Here is a 13,544-nt window from a genome sequence, read left to right as displayed (position 1 = left end):
GTAGACTTCGTTAAAATCCCTGCACATAGAGATTATAGGGTCTAGTAGAGTAGTAGTTCGTTCGACGACGAGGGACATCAAACAGAGGTCGCGAGCATAGAGGGACCGTTGGAGCATAGATGTCCTAACGTTAGAGTAGGGATAGATAGTCGATGTTGTTGACTCTTTCATGTGAAATGAACTTTATGTAGTGGGAATTGAACTCTATGACACCTTTTTGGAAAATCCAATACGATATTCCAATGACCCCGTCCAAAAAGGGTGTAATCAATTTCCCATAATATAAAGTTCAATTCCTTTAAGAAAGATTCAATAAAGTGTCTCACAACTATAGGAACATCCGAAAAATTCCCTGAAAGGCTTACATTCCACCTTTATCTTCATTGTTCAGCCATTTTATACGTTTGATATGAATGACTCAAGTATGATACACGAAGAGCCCTACATTCAATCCCTTTGACCATGACCGTTCTGACCTAATACGTAGTTTTCAATTTCCTTTTTTCCCCTCGATTCAATCAAAAGGGTACGGTCAAAGGGTCAGCATGTTTCATAAATATCAAAACACAGCCACCACCAACACGTTGCTATAAAAACGGCTCTGCTAGCAGTGGAGCCCTTTTAGTTCCATTCGCGTGTCGGCAGAGCAGAAAGCTCAAAGTGTGTTTTCCGCTCAAAATGTTCAAACGGATAGTTTTAGCTGTAATTAATATAGTGTTTCTGATAGTGGGTACAACGGCGTTCGCTTCCCTGCGCTATCCGGAGAGTTTCAATCAGCAGCTCATTCGCTACAAGGGTCGCGACTCATCGAACGGGTACTTTGAGCTTGCCAGTGAAGCGTACTACACCGGTGCGTATGATCTCGTGGAGGAGCTAAACGAAACCGCCACATGTTTGCGGGCCGACTGTCGGGAGCAATCGAACAGCTCCCCGGTAGTCCGTGACCGGCGCCGTGTAGATCCCACCTTCTACGGACATCCGAAAACGCGGGAACAAATCTGGGAGCGCAACTTTGCCCACGTCATCGAGGACAATCGGCAAACGCTCTCGCTAGTGACACTGCTGAACAAGATCATCATGAAGTATCTGTACAGCTGCATACCGATCGTACTGTTCGACACGTACGTCGCCACTACGGAGAACTACATGCTGGAGGCACTGTTCAGCGACTTTCCCATCACCTACATCACGGGGCGCATCGGACCGAACTACACGCTCGACAATCCGGGCATACTGGAACCGACCGGGCCACAGTGCCGCAGCTACATCATCTTCCTCGCGGACGTCATGATGACGCGCAAAGTGATCGGTCCACAGATGAACAGCTACGTCGTGCTGATACCGCGCTCGAGCCAGTGGAAGCTGCAGGAGTTTCTGGCGGCCAAGCAGTCGCGCGACATCATCAATCTGCTCGTGATCGGTGAATCGTACTCGGTGGACAAACGCATCAACAACGAACAGCCGTACGTGCTGTACACGCACGAGCTGTACATCGATGGGCTCGGTGCGAACCGGCCGCAGGTACTGACCTCCTGGATTGGGAACAAGTTCTCGCGCAACAATGTGAACCTGTTCCCGAAGAAGCTGCGCAAAGGATTCTCCGGACATAGGTTCACGGTGAAGGCGGCCCACCAACCGCCGTTCATGATCAAGCGCCTGTCGACGGACGGGGTGGGCAATGTGAACATACGGTGGGAAGGGTTGGAGATGCGGCTGTTGCGTGCGATGGCGCAGTATCTTAACTTTACGTACGACATTATCGAGCCGGGCAGAACGGAACTGGGGTGAGTGGTCAGAAGTCAAATTAATTATAAGCAAATATCTCCGGACCGATAGATCGTTTGTGATATCATTTATCCCGTATCTTTCCCTGACAGCCCCGGAGACGCTGTTGTGGAAGAGATTAAGCGTGGACAGGGCGATATGGGCCTGGCCGGTATTTATGTGACGATTGAGCGTAACCTTGCCACCGAGATGTCCGTGTCACATTCGACCGACTGTGCCGCCTTCTTGACGCTAGTGTCCAGTGCTTTGCCACGGTAAATTAAAATCTTTTAAAAGCTACACATAATTAACGATTAAACGTACCATTTTTATACCAGATACCGTGCGATCTTGGGACCATTCCAGTGGCCCGTCTGGGTAGCGGTGATTCTCATCTATCTGTTGGCCATTTTTCCACTCGCTTTTTCCGACAAAATGACACTGCGCCATCTGCTGGGCAACTGGAGCGAGATCGAGAACATGTTCTGGTACGTGTTTGGGACGTTCACGAACAGTCTTACCTTTCAGGGTGAGAATTCGTGGAGCAACACGCGGAAGACGTCGACTCGTATGCTGATTGGTACGTTTGGAACGGCAGTTGCTTGCTACACGACTGACGGACATGCGTCTATGTTTTTTTTTTTCAGGCATTTATTGGGTGTTCACGATCATTATTACCGCGTGCTATACGGGCTCGATCATCGCCTTCATCACGCTTCCTGTAGAGCCGGAACGTATCGATGGCATCGAGCAGCTGTCCAGGGGATTCTTTCGCGTTGGCACACTGGATCGGGGCGGTTGGGAACGTTGGTTCCTTAACTCGAGCCACAAACAAACGAACAAATTGCTAAAGGACCTCCGGTTTGTGAGCAGCGTTGATGAAGGCATCCGCAACGTGACTGAAGCGTTCCTCATCTCGTACGCCTTCATTGGATCGAAGGGAGAGTTGGAGTTCCTGATCAAATCGAACCTGTCGCATCAGTATGCATTGGAGACGACTGCCATCGTACAGTTCAAAAACTAAACCCGAACCCCTCTTATCTTTCCAGGTTTGAAAACAAACGCTACGGACTGCACGTCAGCCGAGAATGTTTCGCCCTGTACGGTGTGTCGATGGTGTTTCCGCCCAACTCCGTCCATCGCGATCCAATTAACAATGCGATCCTGTACATGCAGGAAGCCGGCCTAATAGGCAAACTGAACAGGGACGTCACGTGGGAAACGATGAAAACGAAGGACGGTCGCCGGAAGGAAGCTTCCGTCGGTGAAGTGCTCCGATCGACGGCGCCCTCCGAACGTGGCCTAACACTCGCCGACACGGAGGGTATGTTTCTGCTAATGCTGTTCGGGTACGTCGTGGCACTCGGTGTGCTCATCTCCGAATGGGTTGGCGGCTGCACCAACAAGTGCCGCGAAGTGCTGAAGGAACGGGCGGAGCGTTTGAAGGCGGCTGCAGCTGAAATTGCGGCCGCTGCCACCGCCGGAAGCGATAACGGTTCGCTGCCTGTGTCATCACCCACCTCGACCAACCGGAACTCACCACATAAAAGGACAGGTCCCAATGGGGTGGAAAATTCCCTCCCAGCCAGTGGAAATGGATCGGCAACAGTACGTCGTATACGGCTTACCGGGGAAGATTCCGAGAACGAACCAAACGAGTACGACGTACCGCCGGATGCTGCTAGTGACGGTGGATCTTCGCTGCAAAGGCACAGTCTGTCGGAGTGCTTGTCGGAGGTCAGTGCGCATACGATGCAGGATCTGTATAATGGCCCAGACCGGCGCCATTCCACGATCGTGTTCCTGGACGGGCAGCTAATGTCGGAAGAGGAAGCGCAGCGCAAGGTCGCGCGCAGCAAGTCCCGACACCGGCACAGCTTAAGCTCCGTGCTGGAGCGGGAAGTTAGTCAGCTGTTTCGGTTCCTGGGAAAGGAATCACCGCACAGTGCACGAGCCGACGAGTCAAGTGATGTGGGTGGACTGGTACGGAGAGGTGCTGGACGCGAGCGGAAAGAGATGAAGGTGGCAGTGGAGATCAATGCCCGAGCGACTGAGGAAGGGCAGCAAGGTCCGGGAGCAGCCGTAGGTCGTCGCAGTATTGAGGCCACTTTTGGGGAAAAGCTGTTGCATTGAATGGTGGCTAGATGACTTTTAGAATTGTTTTCTTTTTGTGTGTTAGGTACATTGCTAGAATTTAGTTATTAATCGCTTTCGCAGAATAAATTAGTTTATGTGAAGATCATACTGATCTTAAACACTGTCTTTCTTATTCTGACAGAACTCTTGTTCTATCATATCTTACTATCCTAGGCATTTGTCAAGTTCAAAATTAGTTTGTTGGTTGCGAAAGTATACAGTTATTAAAAAAAAGAGACTAATGAACAAAGAGTCATGTATTCCATTTGTTTTCAGGAACAGCAGCTAAAAATACAAATTGATATTATTGAGCTTTCCATCAACCATTCCATACCATCAACCACTGATCAGATCTTCACCATGCGGCAGATCTTGGAGAAGATGGCTGAATACAGACACGACACATACCATCTCTTCATTGACTTCAAAGCTGCATATGATAGCATAGCCAGGGTAAAACTGTACGACGCTTTGAGCTCTTTTGGAATCCCAGCCAAACTGATAAGGCTAGTTAGAATGACTATGACCAACGTCACTTGCCAGGTGAGGGTGGATGGAAAACTCTCAGGACCTTTTGCTGCCACCAAGGGTCTGTGCCAGAGGGACTTGGACTCCTTTTCAAATTGGAGCTAGAGAGGGCGATCCGGGACTGGAGGGTGGAGACCATGGGAACCAACCCAGATCCTGGCATACGCTGATGATATAGACATCATTGGTCTGGGGCTCTCCTATGTAGCAGAAGCCTACCAAGGGATCGAGCAGGCGGGAGAGAACCTCGGAACCAGGGTAAAAGGTCAGCAACGACAATAGAATGGTAGCTGAGCTGCGCGCAAGGATGCTGGCTGCCAACCGGTCTTTCTACAGCCTGAAAAATCAGTGCACCTTAAAGAACCTGCCGCGACGGATGAAGCTGGGACTATATAGTACTTATATCGTACCGGTACTCACAGACGCCTCTGAGACATGGACACTGTCCAAATCTGACGAAAACCTCCTAGCGGCTTTCGAGAGGAAGATGTTCAGAAAGATACTTGGCACCGTGTGTGTGGAAGGACAATGGAGGAACCGTTATAATGACGAGCTATACGAGATGTATGGCAACCTCACTGTCGGGCAGCGCATCAAGCTCGCCAGGCTCCGGTGGACTGGCCAGTCAAGTAGTATTCTATTTGTACACCAATATGAAGTTTTAAGAAATTCCCATTCCCTCTACGTACCAAATGCTCTCCAACCTATAAGCGTACGTTACGTATGTTATGGATGACACCCTATTAAATTAACGTCCTTTTTGGTGATATGTTCAAGAGTTTTTATTAAAAGAAGCTTATTTCCATCACATAGCATGTGATACCGAATTTACTTTCCGCAAGTAATATTTTCCTAAAAGCCCCTGCTTCAGAAATATATCTGCTGGGTAGTAGTAGTCACCGAATTTGTACTCACAAAGACATTCCGAATCCTTTTCCACAGCACACGAATTTACAGAGTATCCTTAAAGCGATGTTTAATTCATTTTAATGTATCCCCTGTCACTATAGTATTATTTATTTTTTACAAAACAAACCCTATTTACCATTTTCCTGATTTGGACAAACGAACTCCGAAAGATTCAGCCCTACACAAACTTGTACAAGCCAAATAGCCAGCGCCACGTTTGTAAAGAAATTTACTAATTTAGATACCATTTCGGAGCAACACTGCTGAATATAAGCACAACTGCAGTGCGTTGTTTAACATTTCGTTTATATATAAAAACGTGTCCATAGAAAGATTGTCAAATTAAAGAATAGGGCCATAAATTTTACAAAACGAAAATAAACCAACAAAATGCATCCAGCACCTCCGGTTGAATGTTCATGCAAATGTTTCTGTTGCAAGGTTTTTTATCATATTGTTTGTGTTTCATTCGCCTTCAATGTGTCAGTTCTTTTGGTAGTGCCAGACCGAGTGTTTTCAATGTCAATGACTCCACACTTATTATGCTTAGTTAGTGATAAAATTTTATTATTGTTATTATTATTATTGTTATTAACTAAGCACATTCATACGTGTAAAAATGAAAGCAAAAATGAAGCTGAACACAAACCACTCCATGAATCGTTGAAACATTTATTTATGTATAGCACTGTACACCTCTCCTCTCATGCTTTGAATCCCATAGGTTAGTCGTATCATATTCGACCTTGTAGGAGCTAATGCGTCAATATATGATAAACTTTGATAAACTATTAACTACGCTGCACTGCGTGAAACAATAAACCAATTGTAAAGAACCAACCAACCCAGAAGATAATAAAGTTATTTCCAATCACCTTCAATAATTAAATTCCTGTTTGCTCCCAATTCGCGCAACTCGACATTATAACGGCTTGTTAAAGTTAAGTTAAAAATAATGGTCATGCAGAAAAGGTAGGGCTTGAGCTCATGTCTGATAATGGGTGTAATGCACATTAAGGGCAGTCTAACCACAGGCACTCAGGTACACTGTTAGATAATGTGCTAATTGGTGACAATGGCTTTTTGTTACCTCATCAAAGGCATGTTTTGATTTCGATTTACCCGTGAAGTAGGCAAAATGACGATTATTTAACCACCGCCCAACCGGTAGTCGATTACCTGTTCCTTTATTCAGTGCCAGCTATACTACAGCACGAAGAAAAGAACAAAACAGGGAATTACTCTAATCCATAACTAACGCGTGTAATGAGCGTCTTCATTAGTGTTGCAGCAAAGATCTTTCTTTTTTTACTTTCAGCATAAGGGCCTCATTTTCTGTTGCTTTTTCTCATTTCTTTCTTTCTTATGACCCATGCGCCTGTCGGGCGGGTTCCGGTCTTCGCGAATCATACGCATTACCACCGCTGAAACCGAAAGCCATGCGCACTGGTAGATCGACAATGCGTAAAATATGTGTGTCACCATAGCAACTTGCAACTAGTGTCGTTTGAAAAAAAGAGTCAGGAAACAGTAAGGTTCAAAAAAAAGTTAGCACCGGTTTCAAAAGAACCAGGAGAAAAAATAAATGTGTAAATAAGTAAAAGTTAAATATAAAACAAGACTTCAAATCAATCCATTATTTGCGGTTATACCGTTCTTTCAAAAAAAAAAAACATTAATTCTTTTCGAGCAAAAATTGGTTTTATAAATGCAGTTGTACGTTTCGATAATTCTTCATCATACATTTTGATGCTGGACATATCAACAAAGCTCTTCATGTGGAGGTTTCCGTGATTTTTTTTTATAGAATCTTGTTCTTTTTGCTTTGAAGTTTGCCGAACATTGATGTAGTGTCATGTATGGTTCGTTTAAAGCAACCTTTTGCACATGAAAAAGGATAAACTGATGTTTACTTCGGTGTAATTGGAACATCCGATCGCCAGATTGTACTTTGATCGTACCCGCTAGTGTAATTTCAATTTTCACTAGCGCATCTGGTGGTGGCTAGTGGAAGCATTTTTCCATAAAAATCATTCATAAAATATGATTTTTTCCGTGTTTTTTATTTATACTAGGCGAGAAAAGTCTTGTAATTGATAGATAAATACGTTAAGCATGCTAATCATTCAGTCCTGCCCCAAAAAACAAAGAAAAAATTACTTATATATTACATCCAGCCCCTGGATGATCAAAAATAGCTCCCGATAGCCGTATCGAGATGCGCTATTGCAAATTGAAATTACACTAGCAAGTACGATCAATGTACCCGGGCCTTAAGAGCATTGTGGCATACAATCGTGAAGTCTTTTGATATTATCTGAGAAATGAACAAAAAATAATTCCACACAATTACAAATCACACCACAGAGAAGCAAACTTAGCATTTGCTACCAAACGCATGACATGAAGCAGTGAGTACAATAACATAATAAGTCATTACAGGGTATTGTCCAGATTTGAAAGATCAATTTTATTTCAGATACAGAAAAACTGTACGTCTCTGTATAAAGGTAAATGCTTCTCAATCGTGGAAAATAGTTTCCTCGCAACAAACCAAATCACCACACCATTTCCTCCCCGTCTACTAATGAACACTATTGAACTGATACATAACTAATGCACTATCCCACTTGGAGGGAGGGCTATTCCCCACCCATAGCAATATGCTATGCCCTGCCCTTTTCGATAAGCAAAGAATCGAAGAAATGCGGTGCGACTGGCTATAAATATAAAACGACGTCTAAAATCTAACACCAGACAGTTGAAGATCGTTCGCTACTAACAAGGGGTTTATTATAAGTCAAGTGTGAGCATAAGTGCAAGTTGTTAGAGTGATCATTAGACGCACACACACAGTCAAGATGATTCTGGTGGACACATGCGTGTTTCGGTTAAGAACGATTCTAGTGATCGGTTTAGTGATCGCGATGAGACAGTGCTCTGGGCAGTTGTACCGATCGGAGAGTGCTGAAGTAGGTAAGTGGAACACAATCGCCTGTCAGTGGTGAGAAAACGGATGCATCGAAAAGGCCTCGTGTCAAAGTGAGCTACTGATTGTCTCTCGAGGGCTTATGGTGACCACCGACCGCGCTATGGTGCGTTACAATGCGATCTTGTGCTAATTGTAACCCATCTCCTCCGGGGGTTTTGTGGCAGGTCGAAGGGTTAAAAACTATGACAGCCGGTACCAGCAGCAGCCGGCACACGAGCTTGGCTTCGGGTACTACTACCAGGGCGACATTATGCTGCCGACCGAGCCCAAAAGCCAGGACCGGCTGTCAGTGGCCGAGGAGCATACGTCAACAGTATGGCCGAACGCGATCGTACCGTACTACATCACGCCGAACGCATTCAGTAGGTATCTATCGGTGTTGTTGGAGTTTGTCTAGCTTCTATTGCTTTTCGGTGTTTCTATACGCTTATCAAACTACTCACAATTCAATTGAAAAGATTAAACTAATCATTCCCCTGAATCCGACCCTACCCTTACAAGCACCGAACGAGATCCGCATAATCGAACGCGCCATGCAGGTGTTTCACGCGAAAACGTGCGTCCGGTTTGTGCCACGAACGCCGGACACGCCGTACTACGTGCAGATCACGAACCGGCCGGCCGGCTGCTACGCGTCGGTGGGTCGCGTGCAAGACAACAACCAGAACGTGATGAATCTGCAGGCGCCCGGGTGTCTAGCCGGCGGCACACCGATGCACGAGATGATGCACATTCTCGGCTTTCTGCACGAGGTGAGCCGGCCCGATCGGGACGACTACATCTACGTCAACCGAAGCGCCCTTGAGCAAAGATATCAAAGTAAGGGTACCGTTAGGCCTTAGACAGATTTTGGTTGCAATTCTTATTGTCTATTTCCCCTTTTATTTACTACGAGTAGCGGATTCATTTTATAGGAACAATTTTGGTAAATATGAGCGAGACATAGAGACGTACAACATTGACTACAACTATGGCAGCATTATGCATTACACGCGGTATGCGGGCGCAAGAGATCGCAAATATCCGGTGCTGGTGAATCTGGTAAGTGTGCTGTGCCATACCATCTAAGCAATGATTAGATCAACACAAGTGAACGTAATAAGGATGTTTAGCTCTGTTGGGAAATCTTAATTATTGATATTGAAATTTTTTGTTAATTCCTTTAGTCAATTATGCGTTAAAGATGTCCAATGAAATTAGATTCCTACAAATATAGGTCTAGTTTAGTGCTCTTTTTACAATAATTGGGGTTTTAGGGGTTCTCATAATTTTAGGACTCTTTCTTGATTCTATCTTATTTGAAGAAAGCTTTGGACATGAACATTGACTTTAACATGTCCTAACAGTACACATTGAATTCCTATTGGATTCATAATGAGCCTCTTTCACTTTTCTGAAAAATGAGTCTAGAAAGTACCCCAACATTATGAGAACCACTCAGCAACCCTGAAAAAATATCTGTTAGTCTATTTGTAGGATATATAAAAATTCTGAAAATATTTAAAAAAAATGCTCTTGCATCCTATTCTACTTGCTGGATACTCACATTTTTTAGCTGGGAAAATCAGAAAATAAACACCAAGCTTGTACATCCAGAGGTGTCTAAAGCTGTGATATTGAGGCCCTTTCTGACCAACGATCGATGATAATCGATAGTTTGCGATGAACTTGATGAACAAAAATGAACTTCAGTTTAATGTATAACACGACCCAGTAAACAAAAATTTCATGAAATGAATACAAAATAACTGAAATGAACTTAATGACTCTGAAATTAACAAAAATGATTTTCAACGGTCCCCCAGTGGACAAATTTTACCTAAAAATGAACCAAAAACCTGTTCATCGGTGAATATTTGCACAGAATGAACTATCTGTCGTCATCAAGAGGTCATTGGAAACCGCCTCATTATCAGTAGCTTTAAATTTCAAGGAAGTCCTGAATCAATTGTCTATATATTTTATGCCCATGATAGCCACGTAATAGTGATGATTATAAAATTCAAATTATTACTTCAAATTATTACTCTTCAAACTGAGTTTGGCTCTAATGTCATAAAGCTTGCTACTCAATGCAATGGCACTATAAATTGTAGAATTACATTGTGCTTAGTGGAGTTTAGATCTTGCTCCTTTATAGTTGTTGCGTTAACGTTGTGGCAGGCCGCACATATTCACCAAGACGAAATTTCCCAAGTGCATCTTTATTTTAATTTAAATCTTTCAATTGCTTGCTTTTTTACTGAAAATCCTAATCTAGATTTAACAAGCAGCTTGTAATAACTCACCTCTTGTGTATTTCCTTACAACAAACTAGAAACCCTACGATGAGCCAGACTTTGGCAACACCACGCTCAGCCCGTCCGACATTGAAAGCATCCAGTTCCGGTACTGCCGCAATGCGAGCGGTCTCTTCTGGCTCAACCCGTTCCAGCTGGTTACTACCACCTTCCTCGGCACACGACATTCCTCCCGTTTGAGAGGATAAAGTAGACGTACATTTCTTTCATGTCCATGTTTTTGTTTTTAAACATTAGATAAAGTGATACAATTAAAAAAAAATAACGCCAAAAGTACTTTTTTAAGTGTCCTTGTTGCATTTGTTTCCCCATTTTCCCACAAAGAATTTTGTTTTCTACATTATTTGTCTGTGTTTCTTTCTGTTTTCTTTTTCATTCACTTCACTGTAAACACCAAAGCATCGGCCTCAGCACAACTTTTCGATCGTAAAAATTCGATCGTTCCGGCTGTCATGTTGGTGTCATTTGACACTCATTTCGCTGCCAAGGCGTTCATTTTACTGGTCTTTTTAAAAACTGGTATACCAAGGCACTCACCGTATATCAGAAAAATGCCATAAATCAAGGTTAATGTTTTTGAATAACGTTATTTGAAAAAAGTTGGTTAAAGGTTTTGGTTTTTTTTATATATTGGATGATGAAAAATCATTTATTAATTATTTTAAAAAAATGGCTTACCTGCACTAAATACTGAACTCGATGAAAATCGACTTCATGTAGGGGTATAAAAGAAATACTTACACTGTCAGCTTTACGTGAGTGCCTATCGAATTTTTCTCGATCGAAAAATTGTGCTGAGGCCGATTGAATTGTTTGGAAGTAGGCGTTGACATGTTCAGCGATTCTGTAGTGCAGTCATTTGTTTTCTTTACACCCTGTGCCGCATCGTTTGATTTTTTCATTCTTAAATGTCCAAATCATGTAAAATGTTAAAGTAGCATCCTAAAAGTCCAAAACAGGTGCCAGGCTTGTTTGATCCAACCAAATTGATTTTTAAAATCAAGAGGAAAGTTTTTAAGGAATTTACAATTATAAAATTTGATAACTAGATGTTCCAAATCAATAAAACTTAATAATTTAAAGATACCCCATAGGGTAGTCGTATCATATACCTATATCGACCTTGTAGGAGCTAATGCGTTATTGTATGATAAAGTTTGATAAATTAATGATAAAAACGCTGCACTGCGTTAAACAATATACAAATTGTAAAGAACCAACCAACCCAGAAGACAAGAAAAGCATATCCAATCACCTTCAATAATTAAATTGCTCTTCGCTCCCAATTGTAACAACTCGACTTTATAACGGCTTTTTAAAATTAATTAAAATTAATAGTCATGTAAAAAGGTAGGGTTTGAGCTCATGTCTGATAATGGGTGTAATGCACTTTAAGTGCAGTCTAACCACAGGTACTCAGGTACACTGTTAGATAATGTGTTAATTGGTGACAATGGCTTTTGTTACTTCATCAAAGGCATGTTTTGATTTCGATTCCATGGAAGCAGGCAAAAATGAAGATTATTTAACAACCGCCCAACCGCCCGCTTGGCAAAGAGTAACTCATTTTAATGCCTCTCGCTACCCCTGGCCCTAGTTTTGAAGGAATCATGCGACACACTCGCACTCCACTACCCCATCCCATGGAAAAACGCTCCCACCATCGAGGTGTTGACCAAAATTTCGCTGTGTGCATGAGACACACACTCGCACTCCTCCAGCCCTCCACAGCTGAACGCTCCCACCGTTGCGAATTTGCGAGAATTTTTGCTATGAGCGTGAGACCCTGAAGCGCCAGAGATGACACTATGTGTAAAGACGATCATAATTCGATATGGTCAAAATGCGTCGTTTGTCGTTTCATTTATCTGGTAATGATGTTTTCACTTCATCAAAATTTTAAACATTAACAACTAGGCTGATAACAATAGTTGAAATGTAAATCAGAATAAAGTAGTATCTTGAAGTAGTATTTTGAAGTAAAATAAATTCCATTATACTTTATTTTGACCATATGATCAACACTTGTACATAGTGCCATTTACTTTGTGTTCTTCACTCTCGCGTTGTGTTTTGATCGTTCGAAACTCATTGCCAGAACGAATGCAAATTTCATTTGGGAAGGATCGGTGCCGGAAGATGCAGTGAAAATTATAAAATGTTTATATAAAAGTGGTTAAGTAAATCGTGAAAGATGTAAACGCAGGCGTAACTGCAGTTTGTTCTGTTACATGATCTACGGGTAAGTGCATGCATAAGAAGAAGAATATTTCAAATGATGTTTGTGTTTTAACAATCGTATTGCTTTTAATGTTTGTTTATTCTTCTATTATTTTCCATCACACCTAGCTATTTCATTGCCAAAGCACCTGATAACCGTTCAAAGAAGGTGAATTGGGCTTACAGAGTCGCCATTTAACTTCAATATATTCGTGATCGGTAAGTTTTAAATAGTCCTAGTTATGTTCACCATTCTAATGCTAGATATATCTTTCATTCCTCAGGAAAACGCATCAAACAACAAGTGTTTTTCTTCCAACAGCACGCGCCATCGGTGGAGCAAGCAGCCAACGATTTGATCGCCAATACGCGCCATCAAGTATTATAATATTCCCGAATAGCTCTGAGAATAAAAAACTGCACACTTACTGTCCGAATTTCCTGGAATTTTTTGATCGGTCTACGCTCGCGGGAATGGTGGGTCCGTTGAGGAGAAGGAAAGAAAGGGTGGGAGCGAGGATTAACCAAAAACGCGGCATTGAGAATGAGGGGAGGTGCGCTCAGCGCTCACGCTGGGACACTCACGATGCTTGAAATAAAATGTTAACAAGCATCGATTTCAAGCATGCATGTCGCGCGACATTTTGCCAAGCGGGCGGTAGTCGATTACTTCCCAACCAACATTGTCACGTTGC

At 42.9% G+C, this 13,544-nt stretch overlaps 2 protein-coding genes and 1 long non-coding RNA gene across 4 annotated transcripts; all 3 read left to right on the top strand.

Moving 5' to 3' along the window:
• The first annotated feature begins 660 nt into the window (after window positions 1-660).
• LOC120901668 (ionotropic receptor 21a) lies at window positions 661-3,905 on the top strand. The gene is made up of 5 exons (XM_040309797.1): window positions 661-1,784; window positions 1,878-2,039; window positions 2,103-2,344; window positions 2,412-2,745; window positions 2,814-3,905. Exons 1-5 carry the CDS (start codon window positions 679-681, stop codon window positions 3,895-3,897), a joined length of 2,928 nt encoding a protein of 975 aa, XP_040165731.1. The 5' UTR covers window positions 661-678; the 3' UTR covers window positions 3,898-3,905.
• A 4,204-nt stretch (window positions 3,906-8,109) lies between these two features.
• LOC120902980 (astacin-like) lies at window positions 8,110-10,892 on the top strand. 2 transcript variants are annotated; one of them, XM_040312114.1, is made up of 5 exons: window positions 8,110-8,313; window positions 8,494-8,691; window positions 8,831-9,148; window positions 9,228-9,370; window positions 10,647-10,892. In XM_040312114.1, exons 1-5 carry the CDS (start codon window positions 8,199-8,201, stop codon window positions 10,815-10,817), a joined length of 945 nt encoding a protein of 314 aa, XP_040168048.1. In that variant the 5' UTR covers window positions 8,110-8,198; the 3' UTR covers window positions 10,818-10,892. The 2 variants fall into 2 exon arrangements, with proteins under 2 accessions (XP_040168048.1, XP_040168049.1); XM_040312115.1 differs by having other exon boundaries at window positions 8,197-8,313; window positions 8,494-8,695.
• A 1,726-nt stretch (window positions 10,893-12,618) lies between these two features.
• On the top strand, window positions 12,619-13,286 carry LOC120902867. Its single transcript, XR_005739496.1, has 3 exons — window positions 12,619-12,871; window positions 12,979-13,068; window positions 13,134-13,286. It is a non-coding gene; the product is annotated as an uncharacterized LOC120902867 (long non-coding RNA).
• The last annotated feature ends 258 nt before the right edge of the window (window positions 13,287-13,544 follow it).

The sequence above is a fragment of the Anopheles arabiensis genome, chromosome 3 (assembly GCF_016920715.1).
Source record: "Anopheles arabiensis isolate DONGOLA chromosome 3, AaraD3, whole genome shotgun sequence".
NCBI classification, from domain to species: Eukaryota; Metazoa; Arthropoda; class Insecta; order Diptera; family Culicidae; genus Anopheles; species Anopheles arabiensis.
Note: the sequence above shows the minus strand (reverse complement) of the source record. Positions and strands in the feature narration are given on the sequence as shown.